General features: G+C 34.6%; 1 protein-coding gene across 3 annotated transcripts in view; it reads right to left on the bottom strand.

The window, feature by feature from the left end:
- LOC136037011 (rho guanine nucleotide exchange factor 7-like) overlaps positions 1-27,318 on the bottom strand; it is a 74,886-nt gene that overhangs the window by 12,067 nt on the left and 35,501 nt on the right. For 2 of the 3 annotated variants that reach the window (XM_065719425.1, XM_065719426.1), the window contains exons 6-9: positions 23,765-23,986; positions 14,573-14,642; positions 9,754-9,878; positions 7,035-7,263 (exon numbers count right to left, since the gene is read on the bottom strand). In XM_065719425.1, the coding sequence (XP_065575497.1) occupies positions 7,035-7,263; positions 9,754-9,878; positions 14,573-14,642; positions 23,765-23,986 (646 nt within the window). Of the gene's footprint in view, positions 1-7,034; positions 7,264-9,005; positions 9,879-14,572; positions 14,643-23,764; positions 23,987-27,318 lie in introns of all 3 variants that reach the window. The other variant, XR_010619850.1, reaches the window with a different exon arrangement.

The raw sequence follows: 27,318 nt of genomic DNA, 5'->3' as shown, positions 1-27,318 counted from the left end.
TAACCACTACTGTGAGTAACTGAATTGTTATAGCTGTGACGTCAGAATCTTTTGATTAAAGGAGTTTGCAAGCGAAAAACGCAGGCGAAAAGTGTTAGCTGAATTTTCCTGATAAATCTAGAAGAGCTGTTTGAAACTGAGGGGTCGTAGGGATACGACAAAGAGCCCTTGTGAGTAAGTTTTCGCGTCAAGCAATAAAAATTACTCAGTGTGCGGTATATTGCAAAATTATTGCTTTTGAAGATGACGATTGTTGCTACAACACTCGACCAAGCTGCCAAGGAGCTGACCGTGAAAATAGAGGGGAAATTCCAGTCAGTTAGGATCTTTAATCAATTACTTTCGGACTGAGTCCGTGGTCTGACTAGCGAGACCGGGCGTTATGCACTCAACTCTCTAAGAATGATGAGACAATTGCTGAACTTGAGATAAAATGGGGCGAGGAAAGACTAGAGCTGGGCCGAGTGAATCAGAGGCTTCTACAAGTGGAAGTTAAAGATCGTTGACTTAACCTTGTAGTAAACGGTCTTGAAAATGAGCGGCCAGGAGACTCTCGAAAGAAAAATCAAAGATATAATTGAAAATAAACTTTTGGTATTGGAGAATATCGTACTTTCTCGGTCATACAAGGCCAACCCCAAACCCAACATTGGTTCTAGGCACCCGTCGTCTGCTAGAAAACAAGCTCCCCCAGTTACAGTGTCGCTTGCGTCAGAGCGTGATGCACGGACCATTTTAAAATATTTGGGGAAACTGAAAGGATCAGGAATGAGAATATGTACTGATACCCCCCGTTTTGAATGAAATAACAGCTGAACTTCTAAAGAAAAATAAAAACAATCAATGACTCAAAAATTTTTAAGTTCCTTCGTCTGTAACAGATTGGGGCTGATTTAAGGCTCCAGGCAAAGAATAACAAGCGTGATGCTTTGGTCAGTATTGATATTGAGCGATGTATAGTATATTTGATAAGTTAGTTTCAGTAAGTTGATAAGAATGTGCATAGTAACATCTCTATTTGTTAAATACCGCAGCATTTGAGTTAAGATGCAGAATGCCTCACTTGCGGAGGCCTCGCAGGTCCTTTCTCGTGTTTATTTTCAGTGCATTTATCTCTTTTTTTCTTTACTATGTTCTTTTTTACAATATCATTACTATGTACTATGTTATGTTTCTTTTTATCAATATTTATTTCTTTTTTGTTTGACTTCTACGTTTTTTCTTCTTTGAATACAGTATGATATTGATAGCGAGTCGTTGATGATATATCAATCATATCAACTATTTTCTCCACTTACTGCTCCAGACTCCCACCCAGGATGTTTGGCACGCTGAGTTTAATTAAAATTAGTTTAACTCGCCGGAAGGGGATTCAGGGCTTTGATTCTCTTCAGAATAGTCCGCTTGATCTCAATGATTTTTTTCCTAATTCGTCTTCCCGGTTATAGGTGTGTAAGAACCGCCAGAATAATAAGCAAGGAGGACTTGGACTTTTTGTTAAGTCATCAATACCTGTTGAAATTATCATTGAAGTGGAACATTTTGAAGTAGGGGTACTGCTTGAAATTTTAGCGGTAGAAATTGAGGTTAACCATGAGCCAATAATTTGTTGTGTGTTATAATCCTCCAAGTGGAAGCGCAAAAATATACTAAAATCTTAACACAGGAATACAGGAACGTCTTGATATATTGTCGCGTAAATACTGTGAGTCTACCATTATGGGTGATTTTAGTGTTGATATATATTTACTGCGTAGCCGTAGCACGAATAATTTACACATTTATGATATAGCACCGGCAATTCTGTCTATATTTTTAGCCACCGAATGTCTCCTGCATGCCGTATACCAACACATACAGCATTTTTTTAGACAAGGATGGGGCTTACTGCGTTCTGTTTTAGTAAATGAACGAACAAAAATGGATCGTAAATGTAAATTTTGAGAAACAAATTCTATCTACAACGTTTTATTTCATACAGATAAAGCACTGACTTATAGTGGTCGCGACTGCGGTTACCTAGCCAAACCGTTCATGATAATGAGTGACGAGTAAAGAGTGGACCTCAGCAGTGTGTAAAGAATAGCCAGAAGTCTGAGAAAATAGAATTTAAAAAATAAATACATTAAAAAAAAGTTTTATACTGATTCCAAATAAGTAATATTTAGTTGAGTTTAAGATTACCTTTCAAATGTTATTAAAATAAGAAAATTTGAAAAATGTTAGATTTGTTGCGACGTATAGAGAGACCAAGGACACAAAAAAGACATGGGTGAACCTAGGAATGGCTGAGGGAACTACAAACCGGATATGTATGGAAATGTCCTCAACATTCAAACACTGATCCTTCAAACCCCAGTTACACTGGGAAAATATTAAAGTGTTAGAGATAGAAGAAATCAAAACACGTGGATTATAGTCAGCTTCTGTAGGAATACCTGCCTAAAAAAAAAAAAAAATCAAATTCAGATCCATTTTCTTTCTCTCAGGAGCACTAATAAGATACATGTAAGGACATTGGCTTCACAGTCTCACCAGCAAAAAAGGGTGTGATCACTTTACCCCCCCCCTTCCACCACATAAGAAATATTTGACACCGTCTGACTTATGGGATCTTTTATTAGCATTGCTATCATCCAGGTTAACACTTCTGACTACGTCCAAACTGAAGAGGCAAGCAGCCAGTACTGACTTAAGCTGCAAAATCTCACCGATCAAAGCAAAAAAAAAAAAAAAAAAAAAAAAGAAAAAGAAAAAAAAAAAGACGTACATTATTATGATTCACTTCAACGCTACCGTTCACAACTGTTTAAACATAAAAGGTGAGAAAATAATCCATGCTTGTCGAGAACAGACTACGTATGCCTTATAGCACCCTTAGGAAACGAACTATAAAATGCATCTTGGAGATCATTCGGCGGAAAGACTGGAAATATGATTGGTAATGCGTTGAAATTCAGATGTTGGAGAACCTCATTGACCTTTAAGGCTCCATTCCCTGGTCTAGGTTCTGAAATGGGCTACACACTCCTCATGCTCAAATTCAAGCTAAGTTTAAAAGCACTTCTTAAAAAAACAAAAACAAAATAAAAAGAGATTTTTCATCCCCCCCCCCACAAGAAAAAAACAAAACAAAAGGTGCCCCTCTACCTTCAGTTTGTCAGGAAATCCAAGTTATTCTAGGAATCTCTGCTGCTCTTGCAACTCCTGATGAACTTGACAAATTGACCGAAAACACCCCATCTGCAGCCTTGGAGAGGCGAAGAAAGTCGTTCAGGATACATAAAATAGAAAGCGAACATCCAGGAATAACCGAAGAGACAATCAAGCTGTATAACCAGATATGTCTCTTCAACATGAAAGCTGACCCAATCAGCCAAAAAAAATCTACACACATCTGAGGAGGAAAATAGAATGTGAGATCCAAAAGTATTACATAACCCTATCACGATAAAAGACAAATATTGCAAATGAAAGTTTAAGAGGAGGAATAAAACAACTCTTCAACATCGTACATGATTTATCTATAAGAAAAGATTCCATTCTTAAAGCAACACTAAACAAATATGAAAACAACATCAACGACCTCAAAATAAAATTTGAACAACGAGAGGAATATTCAGTCTAAAATCTAATATAACATATTAAAATCTAAGGAATATTAAAATTTAATATAGCAATAAAACTCTTCCGCGGTAATTTTAAAGACGGTATTTCGTAGAACAAAAATTTCACAGAGGAGTCGAAAAATTAGTTTGGACATACCCTCGACAAGGCAGATCATAGACTTCTTAAGATGCTCCTCCACTGGCAGTCGGAAGACAGTTGTCATGGAGGAAAACAAAAGAAAATGCTCTGAGACTGGCTACTCAATGAAATCCTATATGCCTCCAGAAGTACTGGAGGATTTAATGTAAGGCAAAAAAAAAAAAAAAACAGGCTATTCCTTTTATTATTTTTATGAAGTAGTTGTTGGTAAAAGGCAGATATCCTCAGGTGTACAAGATAAGACCAAAATAATTTTGATACTAAAGTTCCGATTTCAAATTATTTCTTTAAGCTAAAAAAAAGTGGAAATAACGCATATAGATAAATAGGAAAAAATAATAAACATCACGGGAACAACATAAAATAAGGAAACACAAACTGAGCCAGTCAATAAAAATTATTCTGGCCGAGGGTTCGGGATGTAAATTTTCGAAAAAGTATCACACAGCGCCTTCAAAATACCCCAAGCCAAACTTTCGACCATTCCAAAAGCATTTCCGATTAGTCATTACGAGTGCCCACTCCTCCCGCCAAGATAAGAAACAAAGCCACCGATATGACTCCTCAAACAAGAGAAATCTCGACAACCAGAGAGTACTAGTACAGAGCTAACCAAGATAGGCTCAAATTACGTCGTTGGCCAGCACCAGATGGTTATGTCAACTGGACATGACCCATAGTCACGCAGCAAGCCAGCACTATCTTCGATACATTAAGATATACAAGAAAGGAACGTGATATATACTATCAGTCTGATGAGCCACCAAGCCAGAATAATGACTCGAATCTTTCTATTGCGAATTCCAGTAATCAAGGCTTCAATTCTGGGATATCTCAAGCAGGCTTTAGACCACGTTATTTAAATATTGACCTGTTCAATTCTGTTCAACAACTAAAGGGGCACTTTCAAAAGCATAAAAAGGATCTTTGTAACCTTTTCATTGATTTTCGAGCAGCATTTGACCAAAGTAGGAGGGAAGCCCTATGGCATATTCTGAGAAACTATAGTATATAGACCTTCATCTTGTCATCAAAATATCACAAGAAAGAAAAAGAAATCTGACAGTCAAAACTTTAATCAAGATAATTTACTAATGTCATTGATATTCTTTTTGAATATCAACGGAAAAGAAAGAAAAAGAAATCTGACAGTCAAAACTGTAATCAAGATAGTTTACTAATGCCATTAATATTCTTTTTAAACAATAACGAAAAAGAAAGAAAAAGAAACCTTTTATTTAAACCTTTTAACCTTTTCATTGATTTTCGAGCAGCATTTGACCAAAGTAGAGGGAAGCCCTACAGCATATCCTGAGACACTATAGTATATAGACCTTCATCTTGTCATCAAAGTATCATAGGGAAGAAAAAGAAATCTGACAGTTAAAACTTTAATCAAGATAATTTCCTAATAGCACTTATATTCTTTTCGAATATCAACGAAAAAGAAAGAAAAAAGAAATCTGACAGTTAAAACTTTAATTAAAACAATTTACAAAAACCAGTGATATTCTTTTTGATTTATTTACAGACGCAGATCCAAAGGACACATTTGCGAACTGACTAGAGGAAAGTTTTGATTATACTAAATTATTATGACTAAAAATTTGACTGTAAGACCCCTTTTCCATGCCTGCGACAAAATTGTCATAGTCCTCAAGAACATATAAAGCCCGTAAGAAAACCACAGTTAAACTTACTTATGGTTTTGCAAGGTTGTGTTTTATCACCCCACCTATACCATTAGAACTCAGAGCAGGAATTGTTTGACTCCTAGTCACCAAGGTTCCCTATACAGACAATATTGGCCAGCTCATCACAGCTGCAGCAGAGGAGCTTGTCAAGGTTAAGACCACCACCCCATGATCGAAGATAGTGCAAGTGGCAAGAAAATATCTGTCAACTTCTAAGCACAAGGAAGAGCTGATGAAGCTTGTGCCCGGCAACAAGTACAAGTAATTAGCTGCTGTAGACCTATGAATACAGGTTGATTCTATCAGCCAAACAACAAATTGTTGATACATTAATACTAACTAATGTCTAGAAAAACAAACCTATAATAACGTCTCAAAAGAACAAAGAAATCCACACTCAGGGCCAGTTACTCTAACGACAAACCAGTTCATCCACCCCAACAATTTTTCCACTGCTGATACCTACTGTAGAGCCAGCATTAACAACTAACTGGCACTTACCAGCTCAAGCTCTAACCAGTTCGCCAACATTGAGACATATAGCCATATATGGAACGAGCTTGCAGCTTAGTTTTTGCAGATTGATATATGCCAATTGCTAAATATGGATGTGAGACAAGATTATAAAACAAGCACAATATTCTTCCATTCGAAACAAGACGCTTCCAACTCATCATAAGGATCAACTAAGTTGAACATAAGACCACACATGAGGTGCAAGATGCTTCCAACTCATCACAAGGATCAACTAAGTTGAACATAAGACCACACATGAGGTGCAAGATGCTTCCAACTCATCATAAGGATCAATTAAGTTGAACATAAGACGAAACATGAGGTGCAAGATGCTTCCAACTCATCATAAGGATCAACTAAGTTGAACATAAGACGAAACATGAAGTGCAAGATGCTTCCAACTCATCACAAGGATCAACTAAGTTGAACATAAGACCATACATGAGGTGCAAGATGCTTCCAACTCATCATAAGGATCAATTAAGTTGAACATAAGACGAAACATGAGGTGCAAGATGCTTCCAACTCATCACAAGGATCAACTAAGTTGAACATAAGACCACACATGAGGTGGAAAAACGGTTAAAGCCTCCCAATACTGCCCCAAACAAAAAACCTCTGAAGAATTACACAGGCTTGAGTAATTCGAAAGAATCAGCTCTAATCGTAAAAAAAATCTTTGAAGGAATCATTGATTGCTTCCGACTACAGCAAAAACCACAGACAAGTCGGATAAGGAAACTTAAACTAATAACGAAAACTTCAACTGTCATGAGCTAAATGTAACCCAAATAAACACAGCATGATAGAATTTCCGATGCTTAACTTTTCAGTTTTAACTAATAACTAAGCATGAATAACTAAGCAGAAGAAAAAAAAGGCAAGGGACTAAGGTACTTACTAGGAATTTATTTCGGGAGTGGAGCCAAAAAAGCTAAATTTTAAAAATATTTTGGGAAAATAAGGAGAAAAATCATGTGATTTTGAGATAAATGACCCTCACACCCTCCCCCCTACGAACGATCGAAATGGGACCTTAATGTCGAAGTGTTATACCTCTTTTTACTTGCTGCCTCAAAATACTCAATTCTTTATTTGTTCTTATTGGTGGACGAGGGCTGAATATCAACGACTTTCGAGGCTTTGACGATGACTGGGCACTGAGTTCCTCTTTCGGAGGTAGAACTACGGAGGACCTTTTTGACAGGTTTGAGGGTGGTAGGCTTGGGAGGGATCGGTGGTTTGATGGAACACGCTGTAATACAATCCTTTGAGGCTGCTGGCTCTAAAACAAAAGAAAAGGAATCGTAATACCTAAAAAAATTTATCTTATCAACTGAGACTCTTTAAACTTCAACAGAATGTTCATATAAAATTCTTTAACAGAAAAAAAAACTCCTTTTTATCTAAAACATGTGCATGTTCATCTAAAATGTAACAAGTTAATGTGAAATGTAACAAGTTACATCTAAAATGTAACAAGTAAAATGTAACAAGTTAATGTGATTCAAAAGAGCTATCGAGAGTTGTTCAGCCACCAGACACCCCATGCTAATACTACCATTCTACCATTACTACTGCTATTTGTAGGAGCAGTGTATTTAATGCTGATTTGTAAACACAGAAGAAGTTGAAAAAATATAATTGGTTGGATATTGATTTTGTCCTCACTATTTGAAACAAATAGCATAAGAAAATCAGTTGAAGTGGGTCAATATTGAAAAAAAAGGAATTTTTTATTGATATCCTTTTGTAATATTTAAATGGCTGCTTTTACCGCATACATTTTTTATGCGATTACATTTTTTATTTTTAATTTAATTACATGTTGATTATGAGCCACAAAGACTAGTCTAAAGTAGCCTTTTGTCTTCAACTGACCTAATCCGTCGGTTTGCTTTCATTATGTTTCTTTGTCATCTCTGGATAGTTGCATTCAAATGTTACTTACCAATCGCCTGTCATGAAATTAGTCATTTGTTATTAATATTTAAACCATAAATAAATCCGGATCAATTCAATTTACGAAATAAGAACTAAACAAAAGTCAAACATTCAAAACTTCAAATATTCATAAAATTGAAGTTGAAGCAGAAGATGTATAATGGTTTTGGCATTAATGGACCAATCAAATGGCATTTTGGCATTAATGGACCAATCGAATGGCATTTTGGCATTAATGGACCAATCAAATGGCATTTAGGCATTAATGGACCAATCAAATGGCATTTTGGCATTAATGGACCAATCAAATGGCATTTTAGCATTAATGGACCAATCAAATGGCATTTTGGCATTAATGGACCAATCAAATGGCATTTTGGCATTAATGGTCGAAAAATATCTGTTATTCTTTTTGCATTTATCAATGTGTTTAAAGCAGGGTGCTTACATTTTAGCACGATTATTTGACCTCTAAACAAGGGAAAAATGCATTTTTTTATTGTTTGGCATTAGACCTTACTATTAGAGAAAATCATGAGCATACAACGTTAAGAGTCAATCAAATAAAAGATGGTTAAGAAAAGGAAATGAAAGAAAAGCGAATAGAAAAGCTTAGATATAAACGTAGTTAAATTGGTTCTAATAAAATAAATATGTATGCATTGTCTTAAATGTTTGTTTTAATGAGCCACGAACATAATAAATCACAAAATAATCACAAGTAAACAGTCTGTCAAAAGCTGTTACACTGATTTTCTCAAACTTTAGCTTTAATCAAATTGGCTTACAAAATGCTAATTTACCCTCTAAATGAATGATTACGTGCAGGAACACCACAAGAGGAGGGTCCCACAATCTCTATATACTCAAGGTTTGCACAAAGTATAAAATTGACTCTCTACACCCACTCATTTCCCTCTTTTGCCTAATTACGTTCCTACGAGAGTACCTATGATTAAGATCCACGGGGATGATCCGCATGAAAGGCAAGGTGTATATACAGGAGAAAATATATTTTAGTACTTCAACGTTAAACCAAGCAGTTAGTGAGTCTAAATCAATTCGGGACTACTCATGCTTTACCTTTCACAGCAACTTTAAGGGTCCAATGGGCGTATAAGGAGCTTGTATACACCTTGCCATTCAAATTCAGGTCAATGTCACTCGTTCCAGATTCCACACTGGCTTCTTTCACTGTCAATAACGGTTTTTTGGGACTAGAATCAAGCATAATAGTCTTTCTTGATATGGAGTTAAGCGTTTTGGCTGATTTATTTCGAACTGAGCACGGCAAGTTGTCAGTGGAAACTGAAGTTAAAGCAAGCCCAGAATCGACTGAATTCGAACATTCAAATTGCCTTTTTGGCTCGTATCTGGGGGCTTTTAGACTAAAAATCGGCAATTTTTGGAACTCTGGCAGGAATAGATTTGGCAACGAACAAGCCTTTAAAACAACGTCTGAAGGTTTCATATCGGTCGACAAACTTAAATGCCCCGGAACTGGTGGAAGATAAAATGAATCACTCGATTCCCAGCTTCTCAAATCTGAACTGGCAATACTGTCTCCATAAACCGTACTACAGTATGAGCTGACCGATCCACTTGACGCAACAGAATTCAAACTAGCAGAGCGTGGCAAAGTAAATGTAGGATATATATGAAATTCAGCGCGAAATAATCTATTCTTCCGCAGTAGAACGGGATCACAGTCAAAAATACTTTCCAACATTTCTTCCCCTTTAAACAATGCTCGTATCAAATTTCTAGTAATCTTTTCTTCTTTAACTAAGTTTAGAATATAACGAGTTAGCCCAATATAGGGGCAGCTTACTTGAGGTACTGGCAATAGTGCCATTGATTTAGAAGCAAATCGAATCTGCTGTTGTAAGAGATCAAGCCACTTGGTTTGTTCTTCTTTTGTTGTACAGGTAACAGTGATTGGCTCAATTCCTGGACCTAGAATACAATTTTTAAGAAATATAATTTTTTACATAAAAAACAACGAAAATTTTCGAACACTTTTGCAAAAGTTCCCGAGAACAATCTTAATTCTAACTAGCAATATACCGAAGCTGTTTCTGCTCTTTACTCACACAGCGTCTTAAGCAAAGTTTTGCTTAAGACACTTCAGCTGGTATGAAGGATTCAGCTTTCAGCTGGTATGAAGGATTAAAAACTAAATTCTTCAAGTGTTCCTAGAAAAAAAAATACCATTTCTTTGAATACCTATGTAAAAAGGTATATCGCATATTTTTGCAGAATTAGGGGGCTCCGGCCGGAGAACCACTTTTTTTTTCTAGCTTCGACCAAAAATAAAAGCGAACGAAACATATTCCCGTATGATGACATTTTGTATACATGCTGTTGTCAAGTCCAGTTGCCAAAGAAAGATTCAACTTCTTTTCTACAATGACAGCCTGTCTTTTTTTTATGCCCTGAAAACATTTTCTTGAGATATACAAGGTTTGATAACGTAAGATACTCCATATTTAAATATTTATGCTTCCGGTATTATTAGCCTAGCTAAAAAACGGTATAATAATCAATAATAATAATTAACAAATAAAATAAAAGCTGGACATTTTTTGTGTTGTTTTAAGTTGTCAAACTTTATCACAGTCAACTCAACATAAGTGATTCGTCTTCCATTGTAATATCTAATCATTGTTTGTTCTTTTTCCAATGATCCATCATGTAGAACAGGTCTTACAGGGCAGGGGAATTGCTCATCCAATAGTAAATTCTGAGACTTAATGCCCTTCCTGCTAGACTAAACCGATCAAACAGTAACCTGTCATAAACTCCGCAGGGAGTTCATTAGACTAGAAATCAGATGTTCAAGTGCCCTTTTTAAAAATCAAAGTGATCGGGGGGCAGCCAACCCCCACGTCGTATTTTTAAGAAATACATCCGATAAAACTTTTAAGATAGACATTTGTTCAAAATAGTCAAAAGATCATATAGCAAGGCCTTTGTGGTTGACTAAATCCCCCAGAGTTTAGGGGTAGGGGTTGTAAGTTAGTACTGTAAGTTATGAATAAGAAAGCCCCTTTGCGTCAAATACTTAATTGTGTAAAAATGATTTTAGCCGGTTTATGCAAAATAGGAGATGACTGTACTTTTAGACAAGATTGTGCTTCAAGCAAGTTTGCAAAAAAAATAATTGTGGTAATAGTGCCAAAGAAATTGATCCAATGATCCATCATGTAGAACAGAGGGTCTTACAGGCAGGGGAATTGCTCATCCAATAGTAAATTCTGAGACTTGGTGCCCTTCCTGCTAGACTAAACTGATCAAACGGTAACCTGATATTCCTACAGCACCCATTAGTGCCCTGTATCCCAACATAGCATTGGACAAAGCTCAACACACATATTTTAATCAGAACGGTTAAAAAGTCGACAAAATTTGCCAGTGGGGAGGTAAACGAAGCCCTAGGGACAAAGACGTTATGCGAATGGCCAATACACAAAAGAAACTTCATAGGAGATTTTAATATGGAAATGTTACAGCTCATTAACATCTGAGTAAAACAAAGATCTATGCTTATTAACTTCAAAAGTGTTTTGAAACATTAATGTGAACATATTGTGTGAAAACAGAATATTTAAAAAAAGTAGAGTGAAATTGTCAAAAAAAATTATTAAAAAATATCCCAATGCACCTTATTGCCCTTTCTTTCGAAAAGAAAAGTATTGAAATGTAAAAAAGTTCAAAATTACTTCGGAAGTCCTTATGGAGAGTATGACGGATAGGAAAAAAAGACGGACCCCAGTGACCTCAAATAAAAATTATTTACTAGCTTTCTTCAGACTTTCATCCCATTTTATTTCGACAAGACCTAAGATTCACCAATAAATTCAAGGTAGACAAGTGAACCTTGTGATTGAGCAATTTTTTCGGCTTACACAGCAAGATGTACGTTGCCTTAGTAAATAACTGTTTTTGACAATATACTATGTTATCAGGTCTTACAAGTAAGTAGCAAAAACGTTACACAGGTAGGTTGAAAAACCTATAGCCAAAATTATTGTGTAAAAAAACACACTAAAAAACACAAGTTTTGTCAGGCACTTTAATGCTTACAAAATCTTGTAGTACTTAATACTTTGAGTGCCTAAAAGAGTTAAGTCCATTTTTTTTTTCAAATTTCATAATTATTATAGCTAAATTTCATTTGTTGTAGTCAAATTTCAAAAATATTATTTACTTGGTTATCATCTGGAGAAATCGCTATTTGGAATATCTTCAGAACCTCCAAGGAAGAAGAAAAACATAACCTACATTGGTTCCACTCAAAACAATATTTTTATCTACTTGGTCCATAATCCTTATGAAATCTAGAAATTCTCAATAAGTGGAACCTTCAAAAAAGGATCGAGTCCATTATTATATATCTCTCAAGTTTTACTTGAGATAAATATCCACCCCCACCATGCTAGATGTCAATACTCTTCAGTGACTTGTAAACATTATCCTATTTCAATCAATGGTCAGGTGTTTCAGCAATCATAGAAGAATTAGTTTCTGCGGAGTCTCTTTAGGAAGAAAAATCAATAATGATTAAGGACTGGTTGTTTCAAATACGAATTTGTCCGATGTACCTCTCGCGACGAACCCACAATTCATTTCTCATTAATACTCATTATATTATTGACGAACTATTGACTTATTCTTACTATCTTGAGAATATAATCCATGAAAAGTTATAAAGTTTAAGGTCTAATGACGTCTAGTCTCGATTTTTTTTTCTAAGTTTATTTATTTTCTGACTTATTTAGTTTTTGTTTGTGTGGTTTGGTTTAGTTTTATGTTTCAAATTATCCTCTCAATTATTTCTTTAAGCTAATGTAACCAACAGTCAAGTTAATCCTGACAGAAAAAGGTCAATTTTGTTGAGGGAAAATGACCAGCGACGTTGTCATGTGAAATCTGGCTGGAACGCCTAATCGAAATTGAATCTCTCTAAAGTTGTTTTCAATTAGACACATCATTCCACCTGGACAATTTATTAATCATAATCTAAGCTCATAATACAGCTAGATTCAGACAAAGAAAAGTTAGTCTTGTCGAAGCGATCTAATGATGCAAAACCTGTTTTTTTTCTAAAATTTTCTGTTTTTTCTTAAAAATTTACTACTTAAAAATGTAAGGTACTTAATTTGAGACAAATAGGTTTAGTTATTGACTTTAACAATACAATTAGTTTGTATTTATCGAGAATAATAATAAGCTATTTTTGGCTGTAAATTCAATTTGTGCAACTGGGAAAACCGATAAAAAAACAACAACTCAAGATACAAAAAAGAAATGAACAAAATTATCAGATACATGAATATGTCTTTTTAATCTAGTCCGAAGCAAAATTCAACTCCTGCTAAAGACAAGCTAAAATATTTAATTTTGGGTCGCTTTCCTCTGAGAGCCCATATTTCAAAAGTTACTTTTTATAGACAAAATCTATTTTCCCACAAAATTCTCCACGTAACACTCATAGTCAAGCACGGAATGTCTTCAATACCAAACAAAGATTTTTGATATTTCGGGTCACTCAGGAAGAACTCAAGATCCCTTGGATGTAGTAACGGATCAAAAATACAAATTTCCAACTTGGATTTTAGCATTGGATCACAAAGTACAAATTTTCAACTTTACAGCGAAGAATCTCAGCAATTTTAGAACCTTTAAGCATTAATTTGCCTGTATACTTTCCCATTAAAAAAAATGAAAATATTATGTAGAAAATAAATCAACCATTTTTTATGTGTCATAAAAATTTAACAAGTATAATAAGCAAAGGGAATTTGACGAATCGTTACTATCGCACCTAAAGGTCTTACCTGATATTTTCATAGAGCTAAAAGTGCCAAGCACCGTCCGCTAAACTGTTCTCAAAAGGAGTAGCAGCAGGGCAATGTAGATCAGGATGACTAAAGTCAGATTAAACTTATGTTGCCTTGCTTATCATCCCCTTGAAAACAGCTTAGAAAACATTTTTGAGAAATTATCTCAGAAATGGAAAAATGACACAATCTTTAGGTATGACAGCGACGAAATGAAAAATTTCTTTCTATTATAAACAAAATAACGACACAAATTTAAAGAAAGATTTATCTCTTTTAAATCAAGTTGCTAGCATATCCTTAAGCACAATTTTCGCTGTTCCTAGGCAGGGATATTAAACAATTATCTTTTCGAAAATCTTTTGTGCAATCCCAGCGATAAAATTAGTCTTTTTTAAATATGGTATTTACTTTTTTTTTTTTCTTAATTTGGTACTTAAAGTGTAGCTTTTTTGGTTTATTTAAGTTATAATTATAATCTATAAAATACGAAACAAGTAAAAAAAAACATTATAGAAAATAATCTAGTTGTTACAGCTGACTTCTTTTTCCTTGTATATTATGAAAAAAAAATGAACATGTGTTAAAAGTAAAGAACAAATTTAAGGATATAAAATTAATAATTATATAAGCGAAAATATCAATATACGGCAAATATTTGATATCATATTCGAAATACATAACATATTTGAAATAAATCGCAGGAAGCCTAAAAAAAGATAACACAACCTCAAAATAAAAACATTTGACAACGAATGATTCCAACTAATAGACAAAAGACGTAAAGAAAGAAAAATTTAAAAATACCTGAAAGTTCAAACGCGTTACTCCTTGACACAATTCGGTTGGCACTAATATCACACAGAGGTATCCGCTTCTGTTTACGACAACAATTCATGTAAAAAAGTGCAATGTTAAAATCTGACTGTGACATTGATACAGTTAATTAATCTATGCGAAAAAGTAGAATTTATAGTCTGATAAAATGACACAACGGTTTCTATTGATAACAATTAATTCGTCAGAATTACATTTTTTATGAGTCTGCGTCATTCTAAAGTCTCGTTATTTAGGGTGTACAACGGACAATAGTCCTTTCTAACACCAGTTCACCCAGTGTTGCCGAACACTCCATTTGAGAACTTTGTTTTATGTGATTCTGAATGAAATTATTCAAATTGGCACATCTTTCAAAGCAAGATGATCTGAAAATTTCCACCTTCGGTGCACTTCCATTCAAAAAATTGAACCTTCAGCAGAAATTTGTTATTATAATTACTCTATCTTAGACAAGGGATCTGATAACGCTGTTTTAACCACGGAAATTAAAATGATGTTAATGTGGTATTTTTATCAAATGGAAATTCTTTGCCCCAGAGATTCAATCTCAGCTACCTTGGAGGCCAACGCAAGGACATTCGTAGTCAAGGAGCCTCACTCATGATGCATGAATGAATCAAACAGAGATAAAGGCTTTTATGGAATTAACAAAATAAAACGAGTTTTTATAAATGAAAGTAAAGAGCGACACTAAAACTTAAAACGAACAGAAATTACTCCGTATTTGAAAGGAGCTTTTCCTCCTCAACGCCCCGCTCTTTACGTTAAAGTTTCTTACTGTTTTAAAAATAGATTAAGAGAAAGAGTCAAACTTTAGCGCAAAGAGCGGGGCGTTGAGGAGGAAAAACCCCTTTCAAATACGGAGTAAAATCTGTTCGTTTTAAGTTTTAATGTCGCTCCTTACTTTTATTTAAAAAAACTCATTTTTTTTGTTTAATTTCTGGACTTTTTTGAATTAATGTATGGTTTGATCTTGACTCTTCGCACATAAATAATTAAAACGAAATTTGCATATTAATTTTTTGGGGCTAAATGGCTTTTTCATAGTTTTAACCGGAAGATTTTGAGAAAAAAGGAGCGAGGGAGGAGGCCTATTGCCCTCCAATTTTTTGATTACTTAAAAAGGTAACTATAACTTATAATTTTTTACGAATGTTATCATAAGTAAAAAATACACGTAATTTACGAATTAAAATACATAGCGAACATCTATATTCGTATGTTTTATTGCGTATATGAGGGGGCTCACCCCTCGTGGATACCTCGCTCTTTACATTAAAGCTTAAATTTTGTCCCAATTCCTTAAGAATGACCAATGAATCACAAAGGCCGTAGAATAAATAGTTGAAATTACTAAAAATACTTTAGCGTAAAGAGCGAGGTATTACGAGGAGGTAAACCCCTCATATGCGCAATAATTTCTGTTCGTTTTAAGTTTTAATGCTGCTTCTCACTTTAAGCAGAAAAAATTTTCATATTGATTTTTTCATTTTTTTAAAATAATGCTAGAAAATCCTGCGCCCCCTCCATTGAAAGTCTCTTCCCCCATGAGAAGTTCATCCATGGAAAGATAACCCTCCCCCCTCAAATATCCCCCAAACCCAAAAAAATCCCCCTGAAAACGTCTGTACACTTCCTAGTAACCATTACTATAGGTCAAAGTTTGTAACTTGCAGCCCCTCCCATGGGGACTGCGGGGGAGTAAGTCGTCCCCAAAGAGATAGTTATTGGCTTTTTCGACTATGGTGAATAAAATGGCTATCTCAGAATTTTGATCCAGTGACTTTGGGAAAAAATGAGCGTGGGAGGTGGCCTAGTTGCCCTCCATTTTTTGGTCACTTAAAAAGGGCACTAGAACTTTTCATTTCCCTTAGAATAAGCCATTTCGCAACATTCTAGGACCACTGAGTCGATACGATCACCCCTGGGGAAAAAAAAACAATACAAAAAAACAAATAAACACGCATTCGTGATTTGTCTTCTGGCAAAAAATGCGAAATTCCACATTTTTGTAGATAGGGGCTTGAAACTTCTATAATGAGGTTCTCTGATACGCCGAATCTGATGGTGTGATTTTCGTTAAGATCGTATGACTTTTAGGGGGTGTTTTCCTCTATTTTTAAAAATGATGCAAATTTTCTCAGTCTCGTAACTTTTGATGGGTACGACTAATATTGATGAAACTTATATATTTAAAATCAGCATTAAAATGGCATTCTTTTGATGTAACTATTGATATCAAAATTCCATTTTTAGAGTTTCGGTTACTATTGAGCCTGGTCGCTCCTTACTACAGGTCGTTACCACGAACTGTTTGATTAAAGACTGTATCAATCCGTGAAGTTTATTCGAAAGATCTTATTTGCTTATCAGCAAAAACTGAAGGGTTTGGTTCCTTCATTGGACTCATGGACTTCATGGACTCTTATGGAATTAAAGACTGTATCAATCCGTGAAGTCCATTCGAAGTATCTTATTTGCTCATCAGAAAAAAAACTAAAGGTTTTTGTTCCTTCATTGGACTTCATGGACTCTTATGGAATTAAAGACTGTATCAATCCGTGAAGTCCATTTGAAGTATCTTATTTGCTTATCAGAAAAAACTGACGGTTTTGGTCTTCAAAAGGCTTTCAGTTTCTCTCGCTAGCAGATGCGCTTCTTTTGGCACGATTGCCTTTGCCAAAGCTCGAAAGCCTTTATTTAGGACATTTTATTAAACGGGTATTTTTGGGGATGATGGCTGTAATGGATCCGAACTCGTTAATTCTTGAGAAATAACGAGACGATGGTCTTCTACAAAATATATTTGCCTAAACTCATTCTTGTGTATTTTTGGCACGAACTCCTAACAGACAAGGCAAAGCTGTCTTGCCAACATGAGAAAAAAATGGACATCAGTTGAGGACAGGCTCACCATTATCCCCCTCAAGCTTAAAACAAAACAATAAAAAAGTCTCTTGACTGGTTCGAGGTGACCGTTTGACACAAAAAAGTACGCTTTGTCCCCATAAGTTTTCTAACAAACACCGTCTCTACACCTGACACCTCTTCACACAGAGTTTCCAGACGCAAACCAACCTCAGCCTTGACCCACAATACATGCGATCATTAGTCAAGTTCAAGACCCTAATAGTGAGGTCATTTTAAAGGTACATGTCCAGGGGCTAGATTTTTTTAGAGGGGCAATTTATCACCAAAATTCCACGTGAACAAGCGAATTATACCAAAAATGCAAGAAAATATGAAAAATTATACGAAGTTTTGACAATCAAACAGTTCGTGGTAACGAACTGTAGTAAGGAGCGACCCGGCTCAATAGTAACCAAAACTCTAAAAAATGGCATTTTGATACCAATAGCTACATCAAAAGAATCGCATTTTAATGCTGGTTTTAAATATATAAGTTTCATCAAGTTTAGTCTTACCCATCAAAAGTTACGAGCCTGAGAAAATTTGCGTTATTTTAGAAAATAGGGGGAAACGCCCCCTAAAAGTCATAGAATCTTAACAAAAATCACACCATCAGATTCAGCGTATCAGAGAACCCTACTGTAGAAGTTTCAAGCTCCTATCTACAAAAATGTGGAATTTTGCATTTTTTGCCAGAAGGCAGATCACGGATGCGTGTTTTTGTTTTTTTGTTTTTTTTTTCTTTTTCCCAGGGGTGATCGTATCGACCCAGTTGTCCTAGAATGTTGCAAGAGGGCTCATTCTAACGGAAATGAGAAGTTCTAGTGCCCTTTTTAAGTGACCAAAAAAATTGGAGGGCAACTAGGCCCCCTCCCACGCTAATTATTTTCCCAAAGTCAACGGATCAAAATTCTGAGATAGCCATTTTATTCAGCGTAGTCGAAAAACCTTATAACTATGTCTTTGGGGACGACTTACTCCCCCACAGTCCCCGTGGGAGGGGCAACAAGTTACAAACTTTGACCTGTGCTTACATATAGTAATGGTTATTGGGAAGTATACAGGCGTTTTCAGGAGGATTTTTTTGGTTTGGGGGAGGGGTTGAGAAGAGGGAGATATGCTGGGGGAACTTTCCTTAGAGAATTTGCAATGGGAGAAGAAAATTTCCATGAAGGGAGAGCAGGATATAGGCTACTAGCATTATTAAAAAAAAAAAAAAAAAAAATTAAAAAATAAAAGTGAAAAAGCTTTTTCAGCTGGAAGTAAGGAACAGCAATAAAACTTAAAACAAACAGAAATTATTACCCATATGAGGGGCTCACCTCCTTCTAATACCTCGCTCTTTACGCTAAAGTATTTTCAGTAATTTCAACTACTTATTCTACGGCTTTTGTGATTCAGGGGGTCATTCTTAATGAATTGGGATAAAATTTAAGCTTTTGTGTAAAGAGCGAGGTACTGACGATGGGGCGAATCCCCTCATATATGTAATAAAAACATGAGAATACAAAAGTTCTTTACGTAAGCTAATTTATAAGTTACGTAAATCTTTTACCAATAAAAAGATTCGTAAAAAATTAAAAGTTCTAGTTGCCTTTTTAATTAACCAAAAAATCGGGGGGCAACTAGGTTTCGTCCCCCGCTCTTTTTTTCTCAAAATCATTCGATCAAAATTATGAGAAAGCCATTAAGCCAAAAAAAAAAAAAATGTAAATTTCGTTTTGATTATTCCTCTGCGGAGAGCCAAAATCAAAACATGCATTGATTCAAAAACGTTCAGAAATTAAATAAAAAAAACAAGTTTTTTTAACTGAAAGTAAGGAGCGACATTAAAACTTAAAACGCACAGAAATTACTTCGTATATGAAAGAGGCTGCTTCCTCATCAACGCCCCGCTCTTTACGCTAAAGTTTTTTACTGTTTTAAAAAGAAGAATTGAGAGAAAGAGTCAAACTTTAGCGTAAAGAGCGGGGCGTTGATGAGGAAGCAGCCTCTTTCATATACGAAGTAATTTCTGTGCGTTTTAAGTTTTAATGTCGCTCCTTACTTTCAGTTAAAAAAACTTGTTTTTTTTATTTAATTGGAAGAAAGGGACATGTTCCTAAAGAAGAAAATCACGGATGTAGCAAAAAGTCTATTTATTTTAGAGGAAGGGGGGAAGGGTCAGTGATCAAAGTCCCTTTTCATAGCAACTACCAAACGAGAAAGCAGTTATTATAATTTGTAACTTCTTTTTGGGAAGAGGGTGAATCCCCTCATTATCTATAACTTTTGAATCCATCAAGGCCCAACCCTCATGCTGTAAGCTACAGCTTCCCAGGGAGGGCTAAAGCCTACATACAAAGCTTAGAATCTAACAAACAATCATCTTAAATTCCTATAAACTTAACATCAATTACCTTACATTAGGCTACCATCCACTTTAAATAACAATATTCAGATATTCAACTATACTATTTCTTTACTAAAGGAAATTAACTAAAATCATCATTTCTTTGAGGTACTTAATCATTTTCTGACGGATTCAAATCTAAGAGTTAACTTGAACGATTTAGGAATACAAATTAAGAAGTAGTAAATCAAATATTTGCATTATGATTGATTAATATTCAAGACCCAATGACAGTATAAAATCATTCAAACCAACTTCTGGACATATTTAGCAATTTAGCTTTTAGCAATTATTCCTTTTAGAGATGAGTGTTAACGTTAGACACGATTTGAATCGATGAGTAGAAAAAAGGACATGTTAATTTCAAAACAAATTTTCCGTCAAAAATGAAGGTAAGCAATTGTACCCCAGAATCAGTGTAATCAACTTAAACAAAAGTTTCTTCCGGGAGGGTGGGGAGTCAAACTCTAAAAAAGCAGACGAGTTAAGACGAATTAAAGGGCAGTGATTGGCTCAATTCCTGGACCTAGAATATTATTTTTACAAAAAAACAAAGTAAATTTTTTAACACTTTCGCAAAAGTTTCCGAGAACAATGTTAATTCTAACAAGCGAAATACCGATGTTGTTTCTTCTCTTGAGTCACATAGTGTCTTAAGCTAAGTTTTGCCCAAAGACGGTAAATTTTGCCTAATAAAACAAACAAGTGGCATCGCTATGTGAGTTTTAGCTGGTATGAAATGTTAAAAGCGAAATTCTTCAAGTGTTCCTCTAAAAAAATTACCATTTCTTTGAATACCTATGTAAAAGGGTATATCGCATTTTTTTGCAGAACCAGGATGCTCTTCTTTATTTTCAATACATTTTTGCCGGCTGGAGAGCCAAATTTTTTTTAGCTTCTGCCAAAACTAAAAGCGAATGAAATGTATTCCCGTATGAAGATATTTTGTATACAGGTTGTTGTGAAGTCGAGTTGCCAAGGAAAGATTCAACTTCTATCAGAAATAACTTCTATCAACTTCTATCTACAAAATTGTAGGTATTATGTTCAAGCGGTGGGGATCTTCACGTAAACTTCATTACAGGAAGACATACCCGACCACTCCCCAAAACTAAATATGCCATTTTGCACATAAAATCTTCATTAATAATAGCCCTCCTTATCACATCATCAGCAATACTTGATATTTTTTCTAAATATTTGCCTAAACATTAAGGTAGCTAGGGGATAAAGTCTCATCCCTTCCCATTGACTGGACAATCTCTATGAAAATTACAGCAAAAATTGTAGATTTTAGGCTTCAACGGGCATTCGGGGTCCCATGAATTAAATATTGACTCCATCTCCTCAAAACCTGGACACAAATCTTAGCTCATTGAAATCGGTTGTCATAGAACTATTACTGACAGCCAATGAAAACCGTTTTCTTTTAAAGAGAATATTTCTTGTTGGAGGACAGTAATGAAAATCGATTGCAACCGACTGGAATAACCTATATTGAGTATAGAGTTAGATTGTTCTTATTGTACGACCATTTAGATCTACCTATCTACCTTAGTTCTTCTGCCCGAGGGAATGACGCATGGACGGATAATAAATAGACTTATCTATTAACAAATGAACTAACATAATTTTCATACAATCCTAATGAGGGGGGTTAATGCCAGATTTGTCTCTTACTCAATCAGACTATCTGTCTTGGCTTTTTCTACAATTAGCAATGGCTTGATGCCCACAACTATTCAATTTTAATTCACTTGTTACCCTTCTTCTTCTCTGAAATAGGCAATTTTAATCCACTAAAAGACGGTTATATTGAGGTAGTGTAGTCAATGTTCAAATAATGTGTCAATATCCTTATTTTAAGGATTTGACCTGTTGTTTATGTTTATCATAAATTGTTATAAGTTATAAATCGTTTCTTTTGTCTATTAACTTGTTTATCAATAAAGTTATGCTTAAATATTTGAGAATAAATTAAAGTATCAAGCTTATTCATGAGATGCAAACAATTATTCTTTTTAAATGAAGTGGTTTAATACCATTCTGCATTAAGAAAGAGGGATTTATGCGTCTTTAATATGGTACCAAGATGCAATAAGATTGTAACCACAGAACAGTTTTTCCAAAGGCTCCTAAAACCCTACTGGCATCACTTCATAAGAACTAAAGACGTGCTTGAAAAGGAGAGTCATTGCACCAAACAAGTACCTTTATAACCTATAAATGAGAGATTTTGATGCGACATTAATGGCTGTTTCTGCAACCATATCCTCCATTTTCCCCACGAGGAGCTATCTTTATTTTTCTGCCACCTGCAAAGCCCAAAAACTGTGCATTTCGATTGCCTATAAGACGATACATCCTACACTATGCTTGAAGAACATCCTGAATGCTTGGAAAACAGCTTTGGGAGACACTGCACCTCCATTTGTAATGGTCTCTAACAAAAGGCCATCCATGAAAACTAGTGTGAGAATTCCTTTAAAAGGAAGTTCCTTTGAAAAGGGAGAAAAGCAAGGTGAATGGTGGAACGGTGGCATACCTTGTCCTATGTTTCAATCTGGCACCATAAAAATTGTTATAACAAGCAGCAGACAAGATAAGTCAGGCTGCTTACTTGTAGTTGCAGAAAGACCAGGCGTTAAACCCCCTAATATGGTATCTGAAATTTAGATATCACTCGGGTTTTTTTCCGTAAACTTCCCAGGCTAACGTTGGCCAAACTTGCAGTCACACCATTGACTCCCACCCCAAGTCCAAGGATAGGCAAAACCAGGACTCAAGCCATCGTCAAGAAGTACATAGGATTAAAAGTCCAGCGTGACATCCACTCGGTTGGGATGGCTTACGCAGAAGACCAAGCCAGGGTGGAATCATAGGAATTGCCAAGAACCAGTAAAGACTTCTTAAAAGGGATCAAAATTGACGCTCTAAATAGGAAGATATTCAGGAGACATCTTTACCAAAATTCTGGTTTCAACACTTAACACTACATTAACTTAACTTAACTTAACACAATTAACTGCTTAACTTAACACAATACTTAACAGCTTAACACTATAACTGGTTTATGACATAAGTAGTAGTTATTTCAACTTTGTATACAGAACTGTATACAAAAATGTTCACTACAAAAAATACTGACACAATTTTTTATGTTCGACATCTCATTTTGATTTCAATATACAGCCATTTATGTCGACATCGCTAAGGATTTTCAAAAACCAATAACTTTTTTGTTATATGATAATCAATTTCTTCATGAATAATTAAAACTACGTTCGGAGAGAGGACAGTAGGTCATGCCAAGAGACAACGACAAAGGAACACCATTTAAGCAAATCTAGCAGGTCCGTCTGATCCAAAGTACATTTTCTTGACACCCCCCCCCCCAAGAAAAAACCCATAATTTGGTAACTCATAAAAATAAGAGCACAATAGCTTTTTTTTCACCCGCGGATATAACCAAAGAAGCATTTATTTATTTAAAAACGAAATTTTACTGGTCAGAAAACCACATTTTTAGAAGTGAGCCAAATTCGAACCAAAGACTTGGGAATTTGCTCTCTTCTTCAATAAGAATGGCCACGTAAAATTCAAAGGATTTCCGGTCGTTATCTCTTAATCTGCCTAATTCGAACTTACGAGGATCGCGAAATATACATTTTAAATTTCTTTACTGAATTTTCCTGATTCTTAGTACAAAATCGAAATCACCCGCATGAAAACATATTTTCATGGACCAACATGAAATTCGACAAGCAAATTTCGACTCATATTACAACCTAGCTCACACAGGCCAGATTTACTAAGGAGGGGGGGGGGGTAAATAAAAGCAAAGAAGTTACACTTACATCAAAAACAAATGCCGAAAGTCTTGGAGAGGTCGTCAATATAATCAGCTGAGCTGGGAAAAGGACAAAATATCGCTCAAGGTTGTTTGGTTGAATCGTCGCCATACCCAGGTGAATGATATCGCCCAGAGCGGAAGGATTTTCACCAACCCAGTCTCGTACATTTCCGCTAAGAACCTCCAAAGCTAATTCTCGCTCCTTCCGTGTTGCTGCACATAATTTCTAGAAAAAAAAAAAAATTAAAAAAATAAACAAAAGTATATTTTTGAAATCGGTGCTGTAATGGATTGTTAGTAATAGTAGGAGGTATATCTCCTTTTGAAAAAACTAAGAATAATTAGAATTGTAAATTTTTAGACATCGGCATCGCTTTTTCCGGTACTTACGTATTATACCAACCGCACTGTTTCTTGATCTGTAGTAAAAATTGGTTTCTCTGTCTGCACTCGGATATAATTAGCTTAGCCCGAGTGAGATAAACTACTATGCAGACACATTTTAAGTAAATATTAAATATATAAAGTTAGTTACGTTAGATATTTACTATAATGCGTTTTGTACGGCCTACTTTCTATAATCATCTGTTGTATTTTCCATAAGTATGTTTATTATTATTATTTGTATTACTATATTTTTTCATTATATTTTGGTATATTTCATTAGAATTAACTGGACTTCACTTATTGAGTGTTATCGGCATAATACGTAAATACCCTTTTTCCTTGTCCTAAAGGTTAGATCGAAAGCTTTGTTTTTCAAATCTCCGTTTGTCAATAACAATCGTAAAATCAATGGCATTTTTAATTTCTTTTTAATTAATTAATCATTATTTCAGATTAATTTAGGGGCGACTCAGACAGTAACTTTCACAGAGTTTAAGTCACTCTTTAATAGTTCACCATATTTGTTTAGAAAGAATTTATTAATTGCTCCTAACTTTATCAAACGTCTTTTAGCAAAATATATCTTTGGTAAAAGAGAGAAAAACGTAATTGTAAAATTCTGACACGGAAAGTCAGAATTTCTGAAACAGTTTAGGGAAAAGCTACTCAATAGATTAGCAACCAAGTTCGAAGTAGAAAAAAAGGAAAGAGAAACGAATACAACAAATTAATGAATTTCACAAAACTGATTACTAGAGAATTCAGTGATAGCCTTCTCATTTCAGTCTAACAGCAGCAATTGATTTATTATTTTTACTCTTCTTTATAATGCTGATGAATATAGAATAGTTAAACAGGGGGGAGGGTTGCACTAGTTATTTTTCTTTTCTTTTATTATTACAGGCTTCGCATTTCAAAAAAGCATGTGAATTTTGTTTCGATTTGTAAAGTTTCTTTTGGTAGCCCCCTTGTCAAAAAAAAAAAAAAAAAAAAAAAAAAAAAAAAAAAAAAAAAACTGGATCTAGCCCTGATATCATATATCTCTAGCTAATTCTCAGTTGATTTTGACTCATATTTTTTATTATTATTATTAAGCTCCCGGTACTACCAAAAACTGCATACGAAGGTCGTTCTTATTAAGATTGAATTATCTTCAAATAAAAAATTAAGATTCAAAATTTAAAATCTAAATTAGATAATTCAAAATAGATAAAAACCTAAATAAAAATTTAGATGTTTTTTCGGAAAGTGAGATCAAACACAACTTATTATAAACAGTTATTATATATTATAAACACATATCATATTACTAAACAAAATATCCCGGTTGCACTAATTTTTTTTTATTTTATTATAGTTATATTTATTTATATAGTTTTATTTTTAGTATTTTCTTAGTGATAGCATGAGAGAGAAAAAAAAGAAGAAAATAATGCGTGTATTTTTCATCAACCGGGTTAATAATTTTTTTCAGCGAGACTCTAAGATTTTAAAACTGCTATTCTACAGTTTTCTGTACTGAGTAAACTCAATAAGTTTATTTTGAATTAATTTATTTTTCTATTTGAATAAGGCAACGATTATACTTAGAAAAAAATAAACAAAAAATAAATGTAGTTCTGTGGTCTCCTGTGAAATAACTACCCAACTGAGTCATAAAACCAAAATTTAGGTCGGAGGGAAGTTTATCCATAAGGTCAGTGCCATAATTCAGCGGGAAATATGGCGGGTATTCAATACAAAGAACACCAGTCGTTCTATGCCTCAAAAACGTTAATACTATTTTACTGTTTTGAAAAGTAGAGTTGAGAGAAATAGCAAAACTTTAGCGTAAAGAGTGGGGTGTTGAGGAGGGAACAGCCCCTTTCATATACGGAGTAATTTCTGTTCGTTTTAAGTTTTAATGTCGCACCTTGCTTTCAGTAAAAAAAAACTTTTTTTTTTATTTAATATTGGCAAGGATCGTTATTTACTTATCATTCATTACTACGAAGAACTTTCGTTTATCCAACCACATCATATAGGAAAAATGTTTGTGGAAAACTGGAATCGAATTGGAACTTATATTTTCCTTATTAAGGGTCAGAAGGTATTGCCAGGCAGCCGAAAACACACTTTTTTCCCATGGTTTTTCCCTATTCTGCTCTCTTTCCTTTGGTTTCCTTATAATTACTTTGTAGTCCCAAATTTCCAGGGGACAATTGCCCCCTGCCCCCCTTTGCTTGCGCCCATATTGCACAGCCAAACTATTCATCAAATTTGGACTAATTTGGTACAAACAATAATTTAAATATATTAGCCGTTAGCTAAAATAATAGTTAACTATTAACTAATGATTTAGCAAAATTCCTTCTTTTTTGGGCATTCCTTTAATTTTCTTTTTCCAGTGGTACTTCTATTGAACCATCCATTATAAAAATCCGAAAACTTCCAATCCCTAAGTTTAAGGTGTAGTCCCTCGCACAGGTTAAAGGTTTCTTGCATAACAGAAGCTAGTGTGAACCTTAAGGACCTAGACTGGCGCTAATATGAGCACTGCACTATTTTCAATAGACAAGAATTTTAAGAAATATTATAAAATAAACAGGCAATAATCCAATGCCCTGACTGACTATTTCTGTAATAAATATAATAGACTGTAAATATTAGATCAAAAAGATAGAAAACAGCGACTGTTATTTATCAACCATTCACTGAGAAAGCCGCTAAGCCTTTCATTTAAAAAAAATGAAATTAAAAAAAATATGCAGATAACAATTTTTAAGGCATCCCGTGGAAAGGTTTTTTTTTATTTTCATCATGCGATTACCCTTAGTCCGAACCAAGAATCTACAGCACATGAAGTTAGCAATCAACTTTTGTGATTAAATTAATTAAAACAAAAATTAACAGACAAACCATTTTTTACCATTATCAACCTACAACTAGATTCATATTTCGGCTTCTTTCTCCCTTCACAATCGCTTCTCTTTTGCTCCAGATCAAAAATGAAAAATTTACTCTTTGGGTCAGAAAAATTATTTTGCGTTTCATTAAAAGAATCCTGTTTGTGCAATAGTGAAAATACTCACAAATTTTGGTCATTCTTTTTGGAATTGAAGTCAAATGTCTTTTTTTATTTTTTTTCAATTTAATTTGATTTTTTAAATTAAATGTGCAGCAAACTTTTAA

Source organism: Artemia franciscana, chromosome 16, assembly GCF_032884065.1.
Source record: "Artemia franciscana chromosome 16, ASM3288406v1, whole genome shotgun sequence".
NCBI lineage: Eukaryota > Metazoa > Arthropoda > Branchiopoda > Anostraca > Artemiidae > Artemia > Artemia franciscana.
Note: the sequence above shows the minus strand (reverse complement) of the source record. Positions and strands in the feature narration are given on the sequence as shown.